We start from the raw sequence: 22,027 nt of genomic DNA, 5'->3' as shown, positions 1-22,027 counted from the left end.
ACTGGCTTTGGGTCAGGCTTCGAAATAAAGTCAAGAGCGTATTTCCACATATCTGCTTTGCTTTGAAGCACTCCTTGCTGCAGGTGGGGGGACTGCATCTCAATTGCAGAACTTGAAACAATACCTGACTCAAGTCTGTTTCCACTCTGGGGTAAAGCAGGATTCCACATGCCAGGTTTGGGCTGGGAGACATCATTTGTATTAATCTGATATTTTGGCTGTTTTGGGGTTTGTCTGGAGTTTGAAGCAATCAATGAGCCAGGTCTGTCACTAGAAACACTTCCTTGCTGACTGTAACCTTCTCCTTGCCTCCCATAAACACCACCATGACCATGGGGATCATCTGCAACAGCCGGGTTAGAGTTCTTAGGTGAATTACTTTTAGTGCCTCCATGACCACCTGGAGAGCCTCCTGGCTGTGCAGAGCTCTCATAGCTGGACGCAGGTTTGTAGCTTTGTGGGAAATTCTCTCCCAGCTTCAAATACGGTTTAACGCCACTGGAGGGTCCACTTCTATAGCTGAGTGCTAGAGAGAGAGAAGGCATTTTAATAGTCAACACTTTTAGAAGTTACTGAATGAAGCCCAGCTTGCAGTTTGTGTGGTGTGAATGCTTACCTCTTGCATGCTGCCCCAAGGCTAACAGTGAGAGCAATAGCACCCTGATAAAAAAAGATAACATGTGAATAAAACAAACAAGATTAGTGCAGCAACATGTCCTTCAAAATACTGAAAAGTAGACTCACCTCACACAAATTCCAGATATCATTTTGTGGAATTAAACAGCTAACAGACTGTGCACTGTTAGCAGGCAAACAACAAGATGAGAAACTATTTTTTCCAGCTTCCTGTTTGCTGCTTTCACATCTGCTCTTTTTAAGTTCTGGGACCTGAGTCCACCAATCAGCACAAAGCAATCAGAGTCAGGTCTGACAGATCTTCAAGTGTTTGCACTTTAGCTAATTAACACTTCAACTGAGAACTACTCAGCTTTTCACTGCAGTTTGCAGACCTGCTTCACAAGCAAAGTTATTCATTAGGATTCTGCTGCAACACAAATACAACAGAGGTTATGATAAATTTTTAGTTCATGATGAACAAAAACTGATATAAATAAAATTAAAAGACCTGCATCAGGTCTTCCACAGACAGAGGTTTCTATCAGGAAGATTGTTGGCGCTAGATAGAAATTTAAACACAAGAAAGACAAGAAACAAAAAAGTTTATAATTTTATTAATGTATTCTTTTTTTCATGTAAAAATATAAACCAGTTTGACTGAGTTACAGACTTTGGTTGCTGCCAGAGGAGTTGTGCCATTCTTTTTAAATTAGGTTTAGGATTAACAATTAAAAACCAAGCGCGCTATTTTGTGGGTTTATATTTATGCTTAAGTATGAATAGCACACACACAGACACACACCCTCATACACATACTCAATGTTTAAAGAATGACTGGAGCAGAATTAAGTCGATCAATATTCAGCAACAGCTATTATGGTGAAGGTGTCTTTATTTGTCTCCCTTGCGAGAAATTTGTTTTAGACAGTGGGGTCTGCTGTACAGACAGCACATAGCACTCATACAACAATAACATAAGCATCCAGAATTATAAATAAATAAATAAATGTGCAGTACATCATCACATTGCTTAAAAAAACAAGTGCAATGTGAAAAAATAAATATAGACACACCCCTCACACTGTGTGGGTCTAAGTCAGGTACATGTAGTGAGTGATCTCCAGAGGCCTCATTTATCATCAGCGTGTGTACAAACATTCCTACGCAAAGTATGGAATTTATCAACTTGTACTTATACTTAGGAATGTGTGTAAATATACGCACACCTCTGACCATGCATACGCACATAATCTAGTGGTAGAACAGTGAAACTACAAATAGAAAGCATTTGGGGATTTTGACCACCGACACATTCCAGCGTGAGGTTGGAGACATATGCAGTGTTTCCCAGCCACCACTGAGCAGGATCATGCAGGCAGTGTTGGATGCCATAACTCCTCTGGCCTCAGCCTACATCCAGTTCCCGTACAGGCATCACCAACAAGCCCAAATCAAACGGGGACTTATCGGCGTCGCTGGATTCCCAAACATAAGTGGAGCCACAGACTGCACCCACATCGCATTCAAAGCACCGTCACAAATGAATTTAATTTTGTAAATAGAAAAGGGTTTCATTCAATCAATGTACAGATAATTTGTGATGCACATTTCTCACTATCCAACGTTGTTGCCCGGTGGCTTGGAGGAACGCGACTCATTCATTGAGCAGAACAGCTCTGTGGATCTCCAAGCAGGAGCTGCTGAAGATGGCTGGCTTATTGGTGAGTGTCACAGAGTGAGGAAATGTTTTAGCTGGACTTTGTTTGGTTATTAAAACATGTCATCTGTAGTGATCAGGGTTATCCGCTGCGTGAACGTTCAGTATTAATTCGTCCTCCTCCAGTTGCAGTCAGTTGTCTTGTATGGGCTGTGATGCATTTTTTGGCAGTGAGGCTACTTTAGTGGACTTAACAATACAATCCTAAGTAACATAAGCTTGCATAGCTTCATAGTCCAATTCAAAAGCTGAAAAAAACCTCCCGATTAAACAGCTAAATACGGCCTTCTGATGGGCTTTGGCTCCTATCATGTGTTTTACATGTGGGCGCATGTGTTAAAAAAAATGCACTGAATTCCATCTTTGCATTGCTTGAGAGAAAAAAAGACACAGCTGACAGAGCTTACGTTTTTATTAAACATCATACTTTTACACTAATTTCATGCAAACACTGTTAGATTGCACATCACCAGAATACAGAGAAACTTCATGCCATGCAGTTATGAAAAAACATCATCACCATCATCATCATATCTGGATTTTTTTTGCATCTCCTCCCTCAGAGCTGCACTGAAATCACGATCCACATTTAATGCACATTATTTTCCCTGATGCTAATCAGCTCGGATACAGAAAATATATACAATTATTGAAACATGCTGTTATGTTAACAGAAAAAAAAGGATTTTGAGAGTCACTGTGCTTCCAAAAATTGGGCTTCAAAGACAAATCAGTCATGCATGAAGAAAGATTAAATGAGAAAGAGGGGAGGAAAAAGTAAAAAAGCACAATGCAATAGAACAAAGGGAAAATAAACAGTAAGATTGATAGAAGATATAAATAAAAGAGAACACAGGAATCAGGTGTGAAAGGAGAGAAAAGAAAGCCAGCCAGGTGAATGCTGCCAGGCTCTGTTAGCTGGGTCTGAGGCCGAGGCACAGAGCCAGCTCGTTCTTCTGGATCTTTCCGTCTCCGTTGATGTCGCAGTGACCCATCAGGGCTTTTCTGAACTTGTCCAGGTCTGTTCCGCTGATGCTGGGCTGCAGGGGGGGTTGGAGACAGGTAGTTACTCAATAAATGACAAGTAAAGATCTATTTAAATGGAAAACACTTGTACTATGAAGGCTGCTGTTAATGTAACACAGAACTTACTGTAGCTGTTACAACAAAAGTCTTTCATGACTGTGTTTAATGGGATTCTTATCAAGAAAAAAAAAAAAAAGATAAATTATAAATCTTCACTAGCAGGTCTCAAATAAAGGCTTGGTTCTCCAAAATAAAGTGATGGTATTTGTTTTTAGCCATGTAGCTGGTATAGTCAGTCTATCTGATGGATTTCCTTTAAGTTTTTGTATTCTCATGGAATCCAGGTTCCAGGAGCCTGAAAATCCCAGCTTTACTCCATATCATTTTAACTTTGTTAGGAGTTTCCACCACTGAAGTGCAGTGATCATCATGATGGGTCCACTGACTTAACCCTGTGATGTCAACTGTATTATATTTGATACATGAGACTTCTGCATTATCAGTGTGATATTTTTTTTTTGCCTGAAAAATGTATACAATCAGACTCATTCAGTGCACACATGATCCACCACAGATCGAAATTCATTGATTCAAAAATGCCGGATGTAGCAAAAATGATACAAATTAAAACTCATACATGAAAATCGCTATTTAATTGTCAGAAGGTTCAATAATTTAAAAAAATAAAAATAAAAAAAATAGAATTTTCTGGCAATTATTTCATGGTTCAGGCTTCACAGGGTTTAAGAGGGTCTCAGTGTCCAAATCTAGTTCAAGACCTTTTCGAATCACTGAGGAAATAAAATCAGAACTAACATCCTGCAAACTTATTTAAGACGACTGATTCTGACCTTCACCAGCTCCATCATATCCTTGACAAATCCATCCACCTCCGGGCCCTCCAGTGCACCAGTTTTACTCTGTTCACACAAATACACACACATAAAGGTAATAATCTTATTAAAATCTCTGCAAAAACTGCATGCTAGAATTTAAATGCTAAAACCTGCATTTTCCTTTGTGGGCAGGGGGGCTGCATCCCTGTGTTTTTAATGTATACCTGCACATACTTGGTTCTCTGATTGCAACAGCAGAGGAAAATCCCAACACAAGTAAGCACAATACTCTCAAACACGTTATATGAAATGACTGACAGCGCACATCTAATTGCATCTCCAATATTCCAGTTATATACGCAGGTTATGGTATAAATAATGTCATTTTTAAAATGTTATTGTTTTAAACCAGCTCCACAATGCATAAAGGACAATCAATCAAATAATATTTGGTAGGAAAACATAAACCATAATAAATAATAAAATGTTATTAATATAGATAATTAAATATCTGGACTTACAACATCATAGTGAGCAAATATCTTCTCAAAGTCCCTCTTTCTGTCCTCCTGACTGCAGGCCTGCAACCACAACGAAACACTGAAAACCTGAATCAAATTCCACCAAACATCTCCATGAAAACAAGCTGAATATACATAAAAGCATGAAAAAGGAGACATTTGTAAATTTGTGTCTCTTTTTCTTTGTCCAGTTGATTCTTTCAGCGTTCCAAATACAACATCCTAAAACATCTCAACAAATCTTCCAACTTACATCCATCTTAAACTTCAGTAAGAAGTTTTCTTTCAGGGCCAAAATTCTGGAGAAAAGAAACAAATGCAAGTCAACGGGACAACATGCAAACTGTATTCATATGCAGGTGAGTTTTATGATACAGCAGCCAGGAGCAGATCAGATGGGGAAAAATATTACAAAACCCAATGCAGGGTTTCTTCAGTATAAAAGATCACGCTGACACAAAATGATGACAAAGAAAGTCAACATGAAAACAGCGAAACAACCATAAAGAGACTTTTGTTCATTTTGCATCTGTCATGGTTATGTTGAGTCTCTTTATGGTCAAAATGCCTACAACGGTGCACAAAATTAGTACATAGAGACACAAAACAACCACAAAACTATTATGCAAAGACTCAAAACAACTACGAAGAGATTCAAAGTGACCATAAAGAGACATAGAAGGACCACAGAGGACAAAAAATGATCACAAAGATACACAAAAGGATCACAGAGAGACACAAAATGACCATAAAGAGACACAGAAGGACCACAGAGACTCAAAACGACCACAAAAAGACACAAAAATGATTACAAAGAGAGACAAAACAACTACAAAAGACACAAAACGATTACAAAGAAACTCAAATCATTGACACAAAGCTGCACAAAACGATTCCAAAGAGACTCAAAACAACCAAAGAGACTTAAAACAATGACAACATGCTCAACATGATTACAAAGAGACACAAAAGGATCACAAAGAGACTGAAACAAGCAGCAAAAGAAAAAGCCCCACAGACACCCTGTCACCACCCTCCTGCTGGTCACCTGACACGGATGGACAGTACCTGGCCAGGTCGTTTAGGTCCAGTCTGCCGTCTCTGTTTTTGTCAAACATCTTCATCTACAGCAGAGAAAAGTCAGAGTGAAGTTATCTGTCAGTGATGAGCAGCAGTGAGCAGCATCCTCCAGCTCCTCCCTCCTGCCTGTTACCATGGTGTCGGTGTACTCCTCCAGCTTGTCAGCGGTGACGGACTTCTTGTGCTGGAGGAACAGGTCCTGAAGGAAGCCCTGCAGGGACACAAGACCCATATGTCTCAAAAGGTTGAGGGTTGGTGCAGTTGTAAATCGTAAGCTGATTTCTACCAGTGTCTAAAGGCTTTTAAAATGTTCTCTAAACAGTTCTGTTACTTGCTTTCATAGAAAAACAGCCAACAATGTGATAAAGTGACATAAAACAGAAACAAACATTCACAAACTGTCCAAAAAGAGACCTAAAATGACCACAAAGACACTTAAAACGATCACAAAGAGACACAAAATGTCTCCAAAGAAACCCAAATTGCCAATAAAGAGACACAGAATTATGACAAAGACATACATAAAGACAACAAAGACACACAAAATGACTACAAAGCAACTGAAATGACCACAAGGAGACACGGAATGGCCATAAAGAGACACCAAATGATAACAAAGAGACACAAAATCATAGCAAAGAGATACATGGACATACAAAATGACCACATAGAAACTCAAATGACCACAAGGAGACATGGAATGGCAATAAAAAAAGACTCAAAATGACCACAGACGTAAAATGTTTACAAAGAGACATAAAATGAACACAAAGATACACAAATGACCACAATGAGAGACAAAATGATCATAAAGAGATACAAAACGGCAACAAAATGCCTCAAAATGTCCATAAAGAGCCACAAAATTATCCTAAAGAGACAAAATGACCACAAAGAGACACAAAATGATCACAAAGAGACACAAAATTATAACAAATTGACACAAAGAGACACACAAAGCAATTGCAAAGATGCTCAAACGACCACGAGATATGAAATGACCAGAAAGAGACTCAAAACAACCACAGCCCGACTACAAAGATCCACTTTTTAAATCTTATCTGAACAAGTATGTTGCTTCCAACACTCCAGTCACTCAAGTAAATGAAATGTACTTATTGAGTCTAAACTAGAGGTTTGGAAACAATCCTTAGGGACTTCGAACATCGTTCCACCAAACCTCCATTCCTTCCGTTCTGATGGATTAATACAGACAAAACCAGACCAGAGGAGCAGACGGTATATTTTTATGACGACACTCTGAGTTAAAACATGTTTGTGTGAATCAGTTACCTTGAGCTCGATGGCTGAGATGTAGCCGCTATTGTCTGTGTCGTAGTTTCTCCAGATCTAAAAAGAAGAACAAGACAAATCATCGGTCTTTAATTTTGTCTTGAAAGTGGAGCTCAAGACATCTCATGCAGGTTCATGTGAAGTTTTATATTTCAGCCTGATAAGTCACATTTACTGTGTACATACAGAAACTCTGACCCAACAGAGGTGAGTCGTCCACAAAACATGAGGACAATTGTGATTCTTATCCTTCATACCTCTGATCCGTCCAATCAGAGGCCTCCTGCAGCGAGGTCTGTTATCACAGTTTTAAATAGTTGTTTGTTCAATAATAATAATGATGATGATGATGATGATGATGATGATGATGATGATAGTAATAATAATAATAATAATAATAATAATAACAATAATAATAAATCCAATTAAGGATTTCAATTCAGTTAAGCTCCAGAGTGTGTTTGCTCATTTCAGTATATTTTTTATTGTATAAAAATGTTTCGGTATACTTTAAAGACCAATACTAAAGACATTTCCTGTATATTTCTATTTTAGTTTAGTTAGATTTCTAAGATTATCGTTAGTCTAGTGAAGTTTTCATTTATGTATATTTTATCGATCCATTCATCTTCTGCCACTGTCCTCTTGGCAGTAGGCTAAGCAAGTCATTCCAGATGTTCCCGTCTCTAGCCATGTTTTCCATTTCCTCCTGGAGGGTCCTGAGGTGTTCCCAGGTCAGATGAGACATATATTCCTTCCAGAGAGTTCTGGGTCTACCTTGGGGTCTCCTTCCAGTTTTCATGTCCACAAAACCTCCACATTCGGATCAGATAAACCAAGTCAGCTCTATCTCTATCTCTAAGTGTCCCAAGAGGATGCAGCAGCCAGAACCTTTATTTCATTCTTCTTATGTGCGTTAACTATGGGGACAATGAGCCCAGACATCCAGCCTTCAAGAACCATCTTCAGCCTCAAGAAGAACAAGGAGTTAGTTCCCTCCGACTCTCACCCTCATAAACTCCACACTGCTGTCCAGCGGCGTCTCCCGGCGGAACAACAGCAGGAAGTTCTCGTCCTCAGGCAGCATCATGGTGGCCAACTGCAACGAGATGATTTAAGATTTCACTTTCAATACACATCCAGTTGGCTGTCGTGTCAGTGAAGCTGAAGTACACACGCTATTTTTTTTATTTTTTTTTGCACTTCATGCTTACTGAAGTGCTGCTTCCTCTTCATGTGGTAGAAAGCATTTACACAAAGAGCACAAAGACTCTGACGTTGTCATCGTACCTCTTGGATCTGCAGACGTCCGTCAGCTGTAGCGTCATAAGCTGACATGAATCTTTCTCTCATTCTTTGGATTTTGTCCTCAGTTATCTCCTCCTCCTGAAAACAAGCATGAACAAGAGTCAGCATGTGATTTGTCACTGTAAGGAAGTGTTTTATATAAAGGTTTTCTGCCTAGAATGGTTGAAAGTCAGATGCTGGGAATGAAACAGGCTTCCATACAGCCAACAGCTGATTGTGCTGTTTCCATAGAAGTGCAGGACTTCATGGTAAATGGACTGCACTTATACAATGCTTTTCTACCTTAGCGGCACTCAAAGCGCTTTACAGTGTTGTCTCATTCACCTATTCACACACACACATCCATACACCAATGGCGACAGAGCTTTATCCATCCATCCATTATCTATACATCACTTAATCCTCACTAGGGTCGCGGGGGCAGGACTTTACAATGCAGTGAAAAATGAGTAAAAATGAAGAAAAACTCTCAGAAGCTGCCTGGAGTTTAGAAGGTAAAAGTTGTAGTAATTTCCAGCACTGCAAGTTTGATTGTTTTTAAGTGAAGAATGAGAACATTTCTGGCTTTGGCGGCCTCTAGTGGAGCCACTGGTGCACTCTGAGCTGAGCTGGACACTCAAATATCTAAATTCTTCAGCAAACAAACAAACTTGTACGACGTAATCCTCTTAATAACCCTGCAGACACGTGAGCTGAAGTGTTGGCTGGTAAGAAGCTGCAGCTCTGATGATCCGACGCTTCACCGACTGGCTGATCTTTACCTTCAACCCAAGTTTTTGCAACATGTGCTGAAAGAAGGCGTCCAGCTCCTTCCCTTCGATGTAGCCGTTATCTGAAACACACACAGGATGCAACAGAGTGTAAGACGTGACACCTCCACTGTCATTAAACAGCACTTACGTACCGGTGGATTTGTGTGCTTTCACCTTTCGCCTCTAAAAACAACAGTGTGAATTGTGTTTTTCTATGATAAGAAATAAACTGATAAGCTTTTATTATTCTACTTGAGCTGAGCAGCAGCCAGACAGGCGACAGAATCAACCTGCTGCAGCTGGATGGTTCAACCATCGCCTCATTTACTGCCAAGTATTCATTTTATTTAAAGCAGAAAAAAACCTTGTCGTTGTAAGTCTCCATCCATAACATTTAAATACATACGTGAAAAAAAAAAAAATCTGTAATTTGAAGAATTTTACCATTTTATTTTACAGATTGTTTTTGTATATTTTAAACACACAAAATCAGTAATATTTTTTTTAAAAAAGGCTGTTTATTTGCATTTCCAATTAAATTAAAAACCTGTAACTGAATAATCACAAAATGTTATTTTTTTAAAGAGAAAATGTATTTTTTACCATAAAAACATAAAAATACATGAGCAAATATATTTGAATTATTAAAATAACATTTCACTTTTTTCATATTTTATACATGAAATGATTAATTTCAAGTTTAATACTGTAAATATATTTCTAATATTAGATACAACTACTGACAGTTAACAGGCAGGGAAGTATTGGTTTTGTAATTTTAAAGATATTATTAAATATTACAGGTAATTATGTTAGGTTTGGTGCCACTGCTGAGAAAATAATACATAATTAATAATGATATTAATATAATGTTTAATTGGAAAAAAAATATTTTTTATTCATTCCGTGTGTGAAACTAATAAATTTAAGTTTAATACTGTAAATATATTTTAAAAATTAGATTCAATTACTAACATGTAAGAGTTAGACAAGCATTGGTTCTTTAATTTCACATTTCACTAATTCCAATATAATTATATAATATAGGTCATTCTGTTTACTAATGTTTGGTGCCACAGCGGCTGGAGTATTACATTTGTTGTCTTTAATGGTTTTTTATTTTTGTCTTTATTTTTTATTTTTAAAACCAGAGATCTTAAATTGCAATTCACATCTTTCCTTCTGTTCCTGAGAGTTGCTGAAGGACATGTTTACATGTAACTATATTCAATCTGGTGTCTCACCAAGCAAAGTTGTGTTTCAATTCTATTTTTCACACAACAACTACAAAAAGCAGCGACTTCAATCACAAAAACATGAAATAATGAAGCTTTAAAGTCTCAACATGAGCTCAGTTTGCTTCAACTCTCTTTTTAAAAGGTGCATCAAACCTGAGGCTGACTCTAGTTTAAAATGTGAGAACAGCTGTGAGGCTGTGTGCTATGTTTTATAGTCATATCTCCTCCTGTGAGCTTTACAAAGTAGATTTCCTTTCACTTTAAAAGACAACCTTGAGAATGGCATATTAGGTTTGGTTTTAATAGCTGGACATCTGAACACATCTTGAAGATGTCTCTTAAAAAAATGCGTCTCTGAACTCACAGTTGCCAGTTCACATCATAAAACTGCATTAAACTGCATTATTTAGCTCACATGGTGGATTTGCTGAGTAAATTTACTGGCTTAAGAGCTGCTAGAAATCTTCTCTTCTCACCGTCGACGTCAAAGTGTTGCCAGATCTGTAGGAAACCTGCAGCGTCCAGACTGTCCAAGGTGCTGTCCATGGTGCTGGAGAGAAAACGACGAAGGACAAAGCTTGTTTCAGACAGAGACGATGTTTTATCCACAGAAAATCTGCTCAGATGAGCCTTAAGGGACTCGACTGCTGTATATGAAGGGAGGAGGAGGAGAGGCAATACAATAGAGAGATAGAGGGAGAGAGAGAGGGAGAGGGAGACCAGTAAAACAGGATTTATTGGTATCAACATACAAACAGAAATATTTGACAGCTTAATGTCACATTTTCAGGCTGACATATACACAATAAAACACATTATTTATGTGAATTAAAAAAAACAAACAAAAAAACATATATTTTTTTTTTATAAAAGTGACAAAAATATTCTCCCCATAAAAAGAAAACCCACCACCGTTTATCTTAAATGAAAATAAATGCAGCTTCAACGTCACGTTTCACTCCATAAATCAGACTTTGCTGCTCATCGTACAATATAAACCCACATATAGTTTCTGTATTTACCTCTGATATAAACCCCATTTATTCTATAAACAGAAACACACGTTAGTACATATTTACATGGATACAGCGGTAAGTGCAGCACTACAACATGAACACAGATCAGTACGTAAGGAGGCGTGTTACTGTGAGCAGCAGCAGCAGCAGCAGCAGGGCTCATAGCTGACTTAATCTGACACCACCAACGTTAGATTTTATATTGTAAGTGCAGGGTTTGACATGTCTTGATGTCCTCAGAGGAGCATCAGCTGATCTCCAGGTTTAAGGCTCGTTCACATCATGAAGGACGGGTGCAGCAGCGACGAAAAAGACTCATTCAAGACGCAAACATTGAACGTGGGCTGAAGGTGAAGCTCTGAAAAGAAATGTTAATTAACTATGAGCCACTAGTTTAGATGTATGAGATCTTTCAAGAAAATCTGAGCTTTCTGGTTGGATATTGGATTGCCTGTTGATGTTAAGCGGTATTTAGGAGATTAAAAAAAAATAAATTTTAAATAATCATCAGCTGTTTTGCTATTTAATAAGTTTAAGTCATTTTTTAAACAAAGAAAGTAAAAAACTCTCAGACTGCTGCATCTCAAATGTGAATATTTTCTGTTTTTTCCCTCTTCTATGACAGTAAACTGAATATCTGTGGACCAATCATGCCATTTCACGATGCTATTTGGGCTCTTAAGAACCACTATTTGTCATTTTTCATCATTTTCTGACATCTGCTTAAAGGACTAATCAATGAATCCAGTAATTAATTGATAGATTCACCAGCAATGAAAATAATAGTCTATCAGATCTTATATTTACAAGTCAGAAACAGTTTTCACAGTAACGAGAACAAACTGTCTCTGTAGCTCAGGCTGTGGACTGTAAGACTTTGTATAGCTTATTGTCTTTCAATGTGTGGACAAACATGGGCTTCATATTATATAGTATGCCAGAAAAAATGCAGTATGTCAAACGTAGTAATCCAAAAATAACCAAATGTTCCATGACATGCAGGTCGTATTTCAAAGTCTGACCCACAATCCTCTGTTACGTTACATACGCTGCATATAAACAAGCTCAAGTCACTGATAACATACAGATGGCAGCTCCTTTTAACGCTACAGACTGCGACGGTCAAAGTTTAAGGTGCATTTTTGTGACAAAGTTTGTTCCAACTGTATGCACATTTTAAGCACTTTCTGAGGGCGGCTGTTGTACATAAAGTTAAAAGATAAATTGTGTGATTTTGGAATGCAGATCAGGTTTGTCAGTGAAGTTTTGAGAATCAAACCTGCAGTGCAGAACTTCTGTCTCCCCCTTCTGGCTGTGAGACTAACTACATAAACACAGGCTCATGCGTCAGTGTTGATCTCTTTCTTTTTCAGACTGTCCTCTGTCCTCTGAAAATTCTTTCCTATCCGGAGCATCAACAACTTTTCTTGGATGCTGTCTTGGTTTCATAGTTAGTGTAGCTCCTCCGTCTCAGGAATGTCACCACAGAAACCAGATTTCAAACTCTGCTATACTGTAAAATAAAAAACATATATATATACCAGCATTGTGTGTAATAATTTGGCTTGAATGTAAAAGGCATGGACTTATGTGTTAAAGTCCCGCACTGCAGCTTTAATTTTCCTTGACATTCACTTAATTCTCCGTTATTTAAAGACACAAACATCTGCAAAATTCCTAAATAAAGCTAAACTGAAAAGAGAACATGAGGAATAATCTTAACCCAACAGGCGGATCTGAATCTAGAAAAAGACAATATTTTTTTTACAGTGTGAGTAACAAAGCAAAGGTTCAGTGTTTTGTTAAGAAGCTAGTAGTCAGAGTTCATACTGGAAGATTTTCTAATGACGGACATAAACCTCGCAAAGCCCTGATTAGAGACGTTAGAGAGTATTTCATTATATTTTATAAGGTTAAACGTCTTGGCATTTCTGGTTAAAGCTAGAAAGAACATCTTTGCTGTTGCCTTGAAGTGAAGCAACCCCTTCAGAAGTGTTCGACTCATCAGGCTAGCATAGTTGGTTATAATGTTGATGCCGCAAAAGTGGACGCTTGTTGTGTTTCAGGACATTTCTGCTCTCAGCTGCTTCGAATTTTTGGTATTTTCCAATTCGTTGATGAGTGAATCTTTGTTTCCAGGCGTCCTGCTGGTAGAGATCACTGAAGTACCAGCTACAGTTTACCTGCACAACAGACCGGAAACCAAACAGCTGCAGTCTGGACCTGCTTATGGCTGAAAACAAGTCAGACTCGTTCTCCTAAGTGCTCTGGACTGAGAGAGCTTTTTACAGCTGGACATGTTTATCTGAGCAACCAGGCATTGTCTCTGCACCAGATAAAGCCCATCTGCTCTGCTCTTTATGGTCCTATTTAAACTGTTTACAGAGACAGTAATGGAGTTGTTTTGGCGTCCACTTGGCCAAACAGCTGGGACTGATTCAAGAGCAAGAAACTCCATCGATACCAGCAGGACAAAAAAAAACCAAAACAAAACAGAACAGTATCTGCTGTGCTTAGATGTTGTCTGAAAAAAAAAACAACAACAACAAAAAAAAGAAATCATCTCTGGAGTCTCTGGGGTTTGTGAGTGACCTCCTGAAAAGTTTATCGGACGTAGAAAGGACCAACAAGCAGGAGACATATTGTTGCTGTCAGACTGAAGGAACGTCATCACTGGAACCATCTTCTGATTTGTTGTCAGACTTCAGATCAGCGGAAGACGTCGGGCTTTCTTCCTCAGCTGGACTGACATCTGTGTCTGCCACAGATGGAGGCTTTACTGTAGAGAGACAAAGAAAGGCAGAAAATAAAGACAAAGAAAGACAAAGAATGAGGCAGAAACACCACAACCTCAAAATCCCAAATACTAAAACTGAATTTACAAGTGAAGTGAAGCTAAAGTTGGAAAACTAATCAAGACTGATACTAAAAAATAAAGCTTGAGTATGGAGAATTAAGACTCTGTGAGGGCTTTAGAACTAGACAACTCCAGCTGAAGCCTTCTTCCTTTGCCCACACTGGTAATGTTTGACATGCAGAACACTTTAACAGTATTTCTATGAATTTGCTAAATACAAGAAAATGCATAAAAGGCTAAATATCAGTGAGACATTGGGGAGTTTAAAGAGCTCATATTTTGCAATGTAACAGGTTTAGAATTCTATTTTTCGGCTCCACTAAAATATGTTCACAGGGTTTGAACCACAAAAGCTGCCAAGAGGTTTGAAAAGCATGTTAGATTAAAAACAGAGAAAAGAAAAGCCCAATGACATCATTTATTAGCCAGACATGAAAGAAATACTTATCAGATTTTTAACGATCTGACTCGTCCTTGTCTGAACTACTCATCTGTGGCATGCCATTCTACCAGAAAATTTGACCAAATCTAAGCTTAAAATGAAGATATTTAATCAAAATCAGTTTGTTTGACGATTTAAAACAAGATTCTGTAAAAACAAAAAAAAGGACCTATTCAGTACATCTGTGAAGCCAAACCTGACTCAGCTGTGGCAAACAGCAATGTGACAAAAATTCAGGGACCTTTCAGATGAACTGCAGGCAGTGTTTACTCAGAGCACAGACAGGAAACAGATGAAACATGTATATATGTATGCAGAGCACACCATTCTATTTTCCAGGATTGATAACAACTGTGGGCAAAAGATTCCATGTTTTTAAAAAATTGTAAAATAAATAAATACAGAAATTCTACTTATGTTTTTTCTAATTTTTATTTTTAATGATATATTGCATTCTAACTTTTTTATGCTGCACAGAAAACACTGCACAGCTGAATCTCTTGTGGTTGCGACAAGGAGCGCAGAATTTATTTATTTATTTTTTCACAATCTGATAAGAGCTAACGATTTATATTTTTGGCAAATGTTTTAAACGAGACGTGGAATGATGAAATATTGTAATTCTAAGCTCAACATTTTGTCTGACGGATGAATAATTAAAGGAAAAGTTGAAAAGCAAACGATTCTCTCGGTTTTTACAGTTTCTGGGTTAAATGACACCGTTATTGAGCCACTTTAATATCACAAATTGTTTTTACTTTGTTGGCATTTAGACAGAGACTGAAAATCTAGGCTGGTCGAACCGTAGGCAGGGAGGGACTTGGCTCGCTCTCGTTCGTCCTCCTTGGTGGCAGCAGGAGGACTGGATGAACCTTTCAGAGACGACCACTGTCTGCCGCCAGCCTCGGTTCCTGACGCACCGGGAGGCTCAAATGCATCTCCATCTGCAGGAAACTCAGCTGCAGGAAGAAGAGGAGGAGATATGATCAAACTCTGTCCTTCAGCAACACTTCAGTCAAAGCAGACACTGATTGTACAAAGTCAGTCCTCTCTGTGTCACGGGTTCGTTTCACAGTTTGGACCTGGAAGCAACTGGGACTGAGAGGAGATAAAAACGAACAATTAGAAAAACATGTTAAAATGTTATGCAAAGGTTTGTATTCAAGAGGGATGTTTCAGGTCTGAAATGTATGTAACACATAAATAAAGAACCTCACCCACACTCACATCAGAATATAAAAATAAATTCTCTTCCTGCTGCTTTTGTCCTTGGTGATGGAGGTTTCAAGTGCTTCTACAGATAAAATACTCAATTCAAATCAAAATGATTCATTCACAACTCATGGAGATATTTGGCTTACAGATGAAACCAGAAGTTTACATACACGAAGAAAGTAATAGAAAATTCTCTAAAAGATTCTCTCTCATTATTCTGGCATTTAGCAAATAGAAATAAGTCTGGTAATCCTAACTGACCCAAAACAGTAAAAGTTTAGTCTGATTTAATGTCAGACAGTGAGAAAAAACCCCCCCAAAACATTGTGTCTTTTTATGCAGTGTATGTAAACTTCTGGTTTCAACTGTGTATGTAACCAGATTTTAGAAAACCAGCTCTGAAGACAATGTAAGGCAGAGCAGGAAATGTTCATGTAACACTTAAAATAAAACTAGGCTCATTAAGGTCTGTGTGTAATGTGAAATTAACGCCTCTTGAAATGTGTAAATTACCTTTTCTTCCTGTCTGACTTTTAAATCACAACTTTCTGCATGACAATAAAAACACAGAAAACCCCCACTGTTTCCTCTAAGTGTTAATTACAAAACTAGAGCATCAAACTACAAAATCCACCCACACATGGTGACATCAGGTCCAGGCTGGGATTAAATGCTCTCAGTGTGGTGGGTTTTTGCTTCTGCTGCGTTGTGCGTGGAATATGCGGCCTTGAAAGCATTCATTAAACAAGTTGTCACCTGTTAAATTAAGTGCTACATTTTTAGCTCTGGTTCATGAGTCACGAGGCCTTCATCGCAAAGAAAGAACATATTATAAGGAAGTATCTGATCAGCTGCGGCTGTCTGTTGACCTGAGGGCTCCAAACATGACTAATGGGAGAGAAAAGAAGAAGAAACAAAGTGCAGATACACAAATCTGCCTTAGGTTTTTGCTCAGATGTTGGATCATTGTACTTTTTTTTTTTTTTAAATTAAGCCATGTGAGACCTTTAGAGGAACAAAATCTATATAAGCAACTCAGACATCTAAAATGTGATGTGACTGCACACTTATTTTAGTAAGAAGACACAAAGGTTGAAACTCATTGGTTTAACATGTAACTATGTGTCTTACTTTAACTGTTTGAACCCCCAAAGCCACCTCTGGCTTTAAAAAGCACTTTGAAGAAATCACTTGTCAGAACCAGCGATTGTTAAACATGAAGTGTCGGCTTTTCCACATTTCTGACAGTTCACAGACTAAACTTTTAAGACGTAGGTCTGTCCGGAAAATGTATAAAATCTATGCGTAACGTATCATTTAAAAACTTGCCAAAATAGACAATTTGCACTTGACTGAGTCGACTAAAAATCAGAACTGATAAGCCAGTAATAAGTCAGTTGCTTCCCAGCAAAACAACAGCTACTTTCGATTGAATGGCAGGCAGTGTTCACATAGAACAGAGAAAAGACAAGTATGAAAACAAATTTAGAATGTAAGTAGTAAAATATCTGTAGTATGAAGAGCCAACATTTGTCCCCCGTAATGGAAGAATGTTGTTCATGTTGATTCATTTTTTTTCCCCCCACATTTTTGTAAAATAAATAATAAAAGAAATTCTACTTTCGTCTTTTTTTTTCCCTCACAATTTGCGGAATTATAACTGTGTCATGCTGCACAGAAGACATTATCGAGTTCTCTCTACTTCTAGTCACGGTTGTGCTGTTTCCATAGAGGTGCTGGACTTTTTATTGCAATGAAAAATGAGCCCAAGGTGAGTTAAAAAAAAAAAAACAAGTAAAAAGACAAGTAAAGTGGTAGGAACCAAAAAAAAAAAAAGCACAGAAACTGCTCAGAGTTCACAGGTTTAAAAGCTTGTTATATGTTATTGTGTCAAATCTACATCTTAAAAATAACTAAAGCCGTCAGATTAGTGCAATATTTCCCTCTGAAATGTGGCGAAATGGAAGGATAACGTGACATTTAAGGGAAATACTCAAGTGAAGTACAAATATATGACTGTACTACTGCTGCTACTGTTCTGGTACTGAAGATCAGACGCAGTGGATACGCACCATCCAGAGGAGACAGCGGTCCTGTAGGGTTACTGCTGGTGCTTTCTCGCTCTTGGTCTGATGGCGCCCTCTTCAGGCGAGGAGCGGGCAGCGGTCCTTTGGGCGAAGAGCCACCTGTTGGAGCCTCAGGAGAATCATCTGAGACACAGATGCCAAATAAACAACTGATTGATTTATTCTTAAAATCACATAAACGGAACTTTTGAAATAAGGACAGCCTCGCCTCCCTGTTGGCCCTACAGTTGATATCAAAAGTCCCCACTCACCTTGGACGTAGGCGCTGCTTGGCCTGGGACTCGTTGGACTGAGGGCTCCAGCGGGACGGGAGGCTACTTGGGGTGGTGGTGGTTTGGGTGTGATGCTTGGTGGTTTGGACCTGGGAGTCGGCTCTGGTCTGGACTCCTCGGCGTCTGCTGGGACGTCTGACTTGGCTGCAGGAAAATGAAAAAAGCAGAGATCTCATCCCTGATCCGACGGTCTTTTTTTGCTCAAATAGTGTGATAACTGCCGATTATGAACTGTCAACTGATAACTTTGGAAACCTACAAGTGTCATGTTTTCAAGGTATTTAACAACCTCTAACAGAGGTCCACAGGTAACACAGACCTTTGTCACCGTCCACCTTGTCCAGTAATGATGATGACTCATGCTAAAAACAGAGAGAAAGGGAGCTTTTATTAAAATAGAGGTCATTGAATGTACACAATCTGGCACAGTTGGTATATTATACAGATTCACAGACATAAACCCACAGACCTTCTTTCCAGCCCTTCTCTCCTGCCTGGCTTTCATCTCAGCCAGCAGGTCCATTCCCATCACAGGAACCCCAATGTGACGGGGTATGTGGGGGTTCTCCTTCTTCTCTGGGTTCTCCAGGTTCTCCTTACTCTCCACAAGTTTCTCCTCTTTCTCCTCCTCAGCAGGTTCGGCGGCGGTCGCAGACGTCTCCATCTCAGAATCTGTGTGGTTCGAAGATGGAGCCCTGTGGAGCTCCTGATGAGGCTCTGCCACAGTAGCAGGGATTTTCACTGGTGGAGTCGGTGACGTCGGTGGAGTCTCCTCAGGCAATGAAGGTGCAGCGGTGGTGGATGAAGAAGGTTGAGATGGGGTTATGGAGGCAGTTCCGTGGCTCTTCTCTGACCGCGACGCTCGGGATTTGATGAGGTTGAAGAAGCCGCTCTTCCTGGATTCACGTTTCTTATCCGTTGCTTCCTGCGTGCTGGAGGACGACCCTTTCACAGAGGGAAGTCTGGGGAAGGTCAAAATGATACCAGAGAAAAGAAGCAAATTTTTTTTAGCCTGACAAGCCAAACAAAGTCTTCACATTGTAAAAAAAAAAAGAAACTTCTAGTGACGTTTTTATGCCAATGACACTCAACTGTTCTTCACTTTCAATAAAACTGATCTGGGGAGATGATCTATGTAAATTTATGTGTCTTCACATCTACAGTTTAAAGCATGAGCCTCACTTGAAGCTGAGTTTGATGACTTTCTTGGAGAAGAAGTCATCCAGGCCCTCATCCAGCTTTCCCATGACGCTGTTCTGCTCCGTTTCCTGTCCTGCCGAGCCACCAGTGGCCGCCCGCTGAAAGACAGACGCAGGAATTAAGCAAAAGACAAACACAGAGATGGATGACGTATCTAGTGAATGATATTATCAGAAAATATATGAAGTCTTGAGGTCGTGTCTCACAGAATACCTCGAAGGACTAGGAGAAACCCAGATCCCCTCAATGACTACCAGAGTCAAGACCACAAAACGGATATTTTTCTACATTTAACCCATGAGCCCCAAGCAGTTTGTCAAAATCTTTTGCTCCCGTCACATTTTTCCTCACTATGGGCTCATTTTTTATCTGCAACATAAAGTCCAGCACCTCGATGGAAACAGAATAACCACGACTAGAAGGAGAGGGAATTCAGAAATGGCCTGAATCTGACAATTATTTCTGTTTTTACAGTTTCTCGTTGTAATAAATGGTGAAATTGTGCCAATTTTTGAACAATGACATGAGTTTTAAAGCTGCTGGCAGGTTTTGGGGTTCGGAGGGTTCAGACAAAGTTGCACTTCTACCATGCTGTATGTGAAATGCATGCTGATAGTCAGACTTAAATATTTTTTTGCTACTGGACACCTACAGGTGATCGAGTGGGTTTTGTCCTCTTCTTGGGTTTTGGGCGGAATTTGGTGCGATGTTCCAGCATCTTGTGCTCCGCCGATGGCAGCTCGCCCAAACACACAGGTTTTGTATCCAGTGGAGGAGGTGGTGGGGGGAGGTCTCCGTAGCGCACTGACATTCTGTCCAACGGCTTCGAAGAGGCAGGAGGAGGAGGAAGAGGGGGGTCCTCGACATGGATAGGAACCTCTTCCAGAGCTTTATCCAGGTCAAACTCCATCTCTGTTGGACAATCAAAGCAATCAAAGTCAAAAATCAAGACCCAACAGGTCAGAATCCAAGAGGCTGCATGCAAGTCCCAGTAGCTAAGCTTTCACTCGTTTATATGCAGCTATTTGTGGTAGGTATTTATGCACAAAGCGTGCCACACAAATTTTATGCACACCACACTCCATATTTATAACACAATGCCAAGAACAAAAGCGGACGAGCTCCCAGTTTGACCAAGAAAAATAATACATACATTAAAAAAATCAGAAAAATAACATTTATCAACCAGAAACTGTAAAAACTAAAAGGATTGTTGGAATTTAAACTTTTGAACAGTTCTTAAACCACTCATTTGTAACGTGCCATTCTCTCTGAAAACTTAATTACATCAAAGTTTTAAAATCATATTTAATCCGAATCACTTAAATCCACATCTCATTAGAAAATTAGCCAAAAATATAGCATTTGCACAAACCAGACTCCGTGAAAGAAAAAACTCTACGTCTGTCAGTGCAACTGTGAAGTCATTACTGACTCAGCTGTGACCAGCAGTCACATGATAAAAATTCAGGGATATTTCGGTTGAACTGCAGCCATGGTTGTGCTGTTTTCATAGTGGTGCAAGATTTTGCAGTGAAAAAGAGTCTACAGTGAGTCAAAATGTGCTACAAGCAAAATAAATGCCCAGAAACTCCTTGAAGTTCAGAGAGTTAAAAAGTGGACCACATAAGTGCATCATATCAAAGTAGGAATTTCTTAAATCTATAAAGACACTGAAAAATGATACGTCTCAGTCAGAGACATTGTAATTTAAATGTGACTACGTAATATGAACAGAAGTGTCAGATTCTTTTGGGTCACTCACCAAATGCCACAGAGACGGGTCGCAGCATCCTGACCAGAATACTCTTCCTCTTGGATTTAGGAGTCATCTGAAGAGCAAAAACTCCATTTTAGTAAACAGGCACTAAATTCTGTAAAGCATTCACTGCTATGATGATCACCTATACTTCTATGTTTTCTCAACATTTGTATCACATCGTCCATATTTGTGTTTTCCTACAGTGCAGGAGTCCATATCCTCCAAACTGTGTTTCCGGTCCAGTTTCTGATCCTGGTCGTGGTTCTCTGGCTGCAGAACTGTCTCATCCAGGACCTCCGTCTCCATCTGGGGCTCCTGACGCACCAGAGGTTGATCCTTCCTGATCAGGTGGTCAGCCTGAAGACAGATGGAGGAAGGATGTAGGGATGAACAACCAGAAAGACAGGCAAACAACAAAGACAGACGGACAGAGAGGACACTAACCAGAGTGTGCTGTGATCCGGACAGAGACTCCAGGATCTCGTCAGCGATGCGATCAGACAGAAACGATGCAATGCTGAGTTTCACTTCACTGTTTCACACGGAAATAACAAAACACATAAATATGATCCAACACAGAGCCACATCTGACCAACATGACTGTTACAGAGTTGCAAATCCACTGCAGAGAAAACTGCAGGATGAAACCTGACTTCACTGTCCGCTCAGGGTCAGGAGCCCATTTCATAAAGGCCTCCACTTTTACGAAGACTGGAAATAGTGGCAGCATGAGAGAACAAATAACTGCTGCAGAGGGAGGATTGCTTCCGTGTCCACTATATCTGTA

The 22,027-nt window shown here is 39.3% G+C and overlaps 2 protein-coding genes across 2 annotated transcripts in view; both read right to left on the bottom strand.

Moving 5' to 3' along the window:
• Positions 1-2,732: 2,732 nt before the first annotated feature.
• Positions 2,733-11,052, bottom strand: LOC103372866 (secretagogin). The gene is made up of 11 exons (XM_008302626.1): positions 10,866-11,052; positions 9,161-9,231; positions 8,382-8,477; positions 8,101-8,190; positions 7,092-7,148; positions 5,932-6,009; positions 5,787-5,842; positions 4,972-5,017; positions 4,719-4,778; positions 4,213-4,281; positions 2,733-3,375 (listed from the first exon to the last, which is right to left on the bottom strand). Exons 1-11 carry the CDS (start codon positions 10,933-10,935, stop codon positions 3,250-3,252), a joined length of 819 nt encoding a protein of 272 aa, XP_008300848.1. The 5' UTR covers positions 10,936-11,052; the 3' UTR covers positions 2,733-3,249.
• A 921-nt stretch (positions 11,053-11,973) lies between these two features.
• Positions 11,974-22,027, bottom strand: part of LOC103372867 (leucine-rich repeat-containing protein 16A-like) — a 33,325-nt gene continuing 23,271 nt past the window's right edge. The window contains 11 exon segments of the mRNA XM_008302627.1: positions 11,974-14,184; positions 15,508-15,663; positions 17,992-18,129; positions 18,258-18,422; positions 18,598-18,640; positions 18,748-19,240; positions 19,461-19,576; positions 20,131-20,390; positions 21,244-21,310; positions 21,442-21,597; positions 21,685-21,772. Of these exon segments, the coding sequence (XP_008300849.1) occupies positions 14,057-14,184; positions 15,508-15,663; positions 17,992-18,129; positions 18,258-18,422; positions 18,598-18,640; positions 18,748-19,240; positions 19,461-19,576; positions 20,131-20,390; positions 21,244-21,310; positions 21,442-21,597; positions 21,685-21,772 (1,810 nt within the window). The 3' untranslated portion in view covers positions 11,974-14,056.

This window comes from Stegastes partitus, unplaced genomic scaffold, assembly GCF_000690725.1.
Source record: "Stegastes partitus isolate 25-593 unplaced genomic scaffold, Stegastes_partitus-1.0.2 Scaffold1846, whole genome shotgun sequence".
NCBI lineage: Eukaryota > Metazoa > Chordata > Actinopteri > Pomacentridae > Stegastes > Stegastes partitus.
Note: the sequence above shows the minus strand (reverse complement) of the source record. Positions and strands in the feature narration are given on the sequence as shown.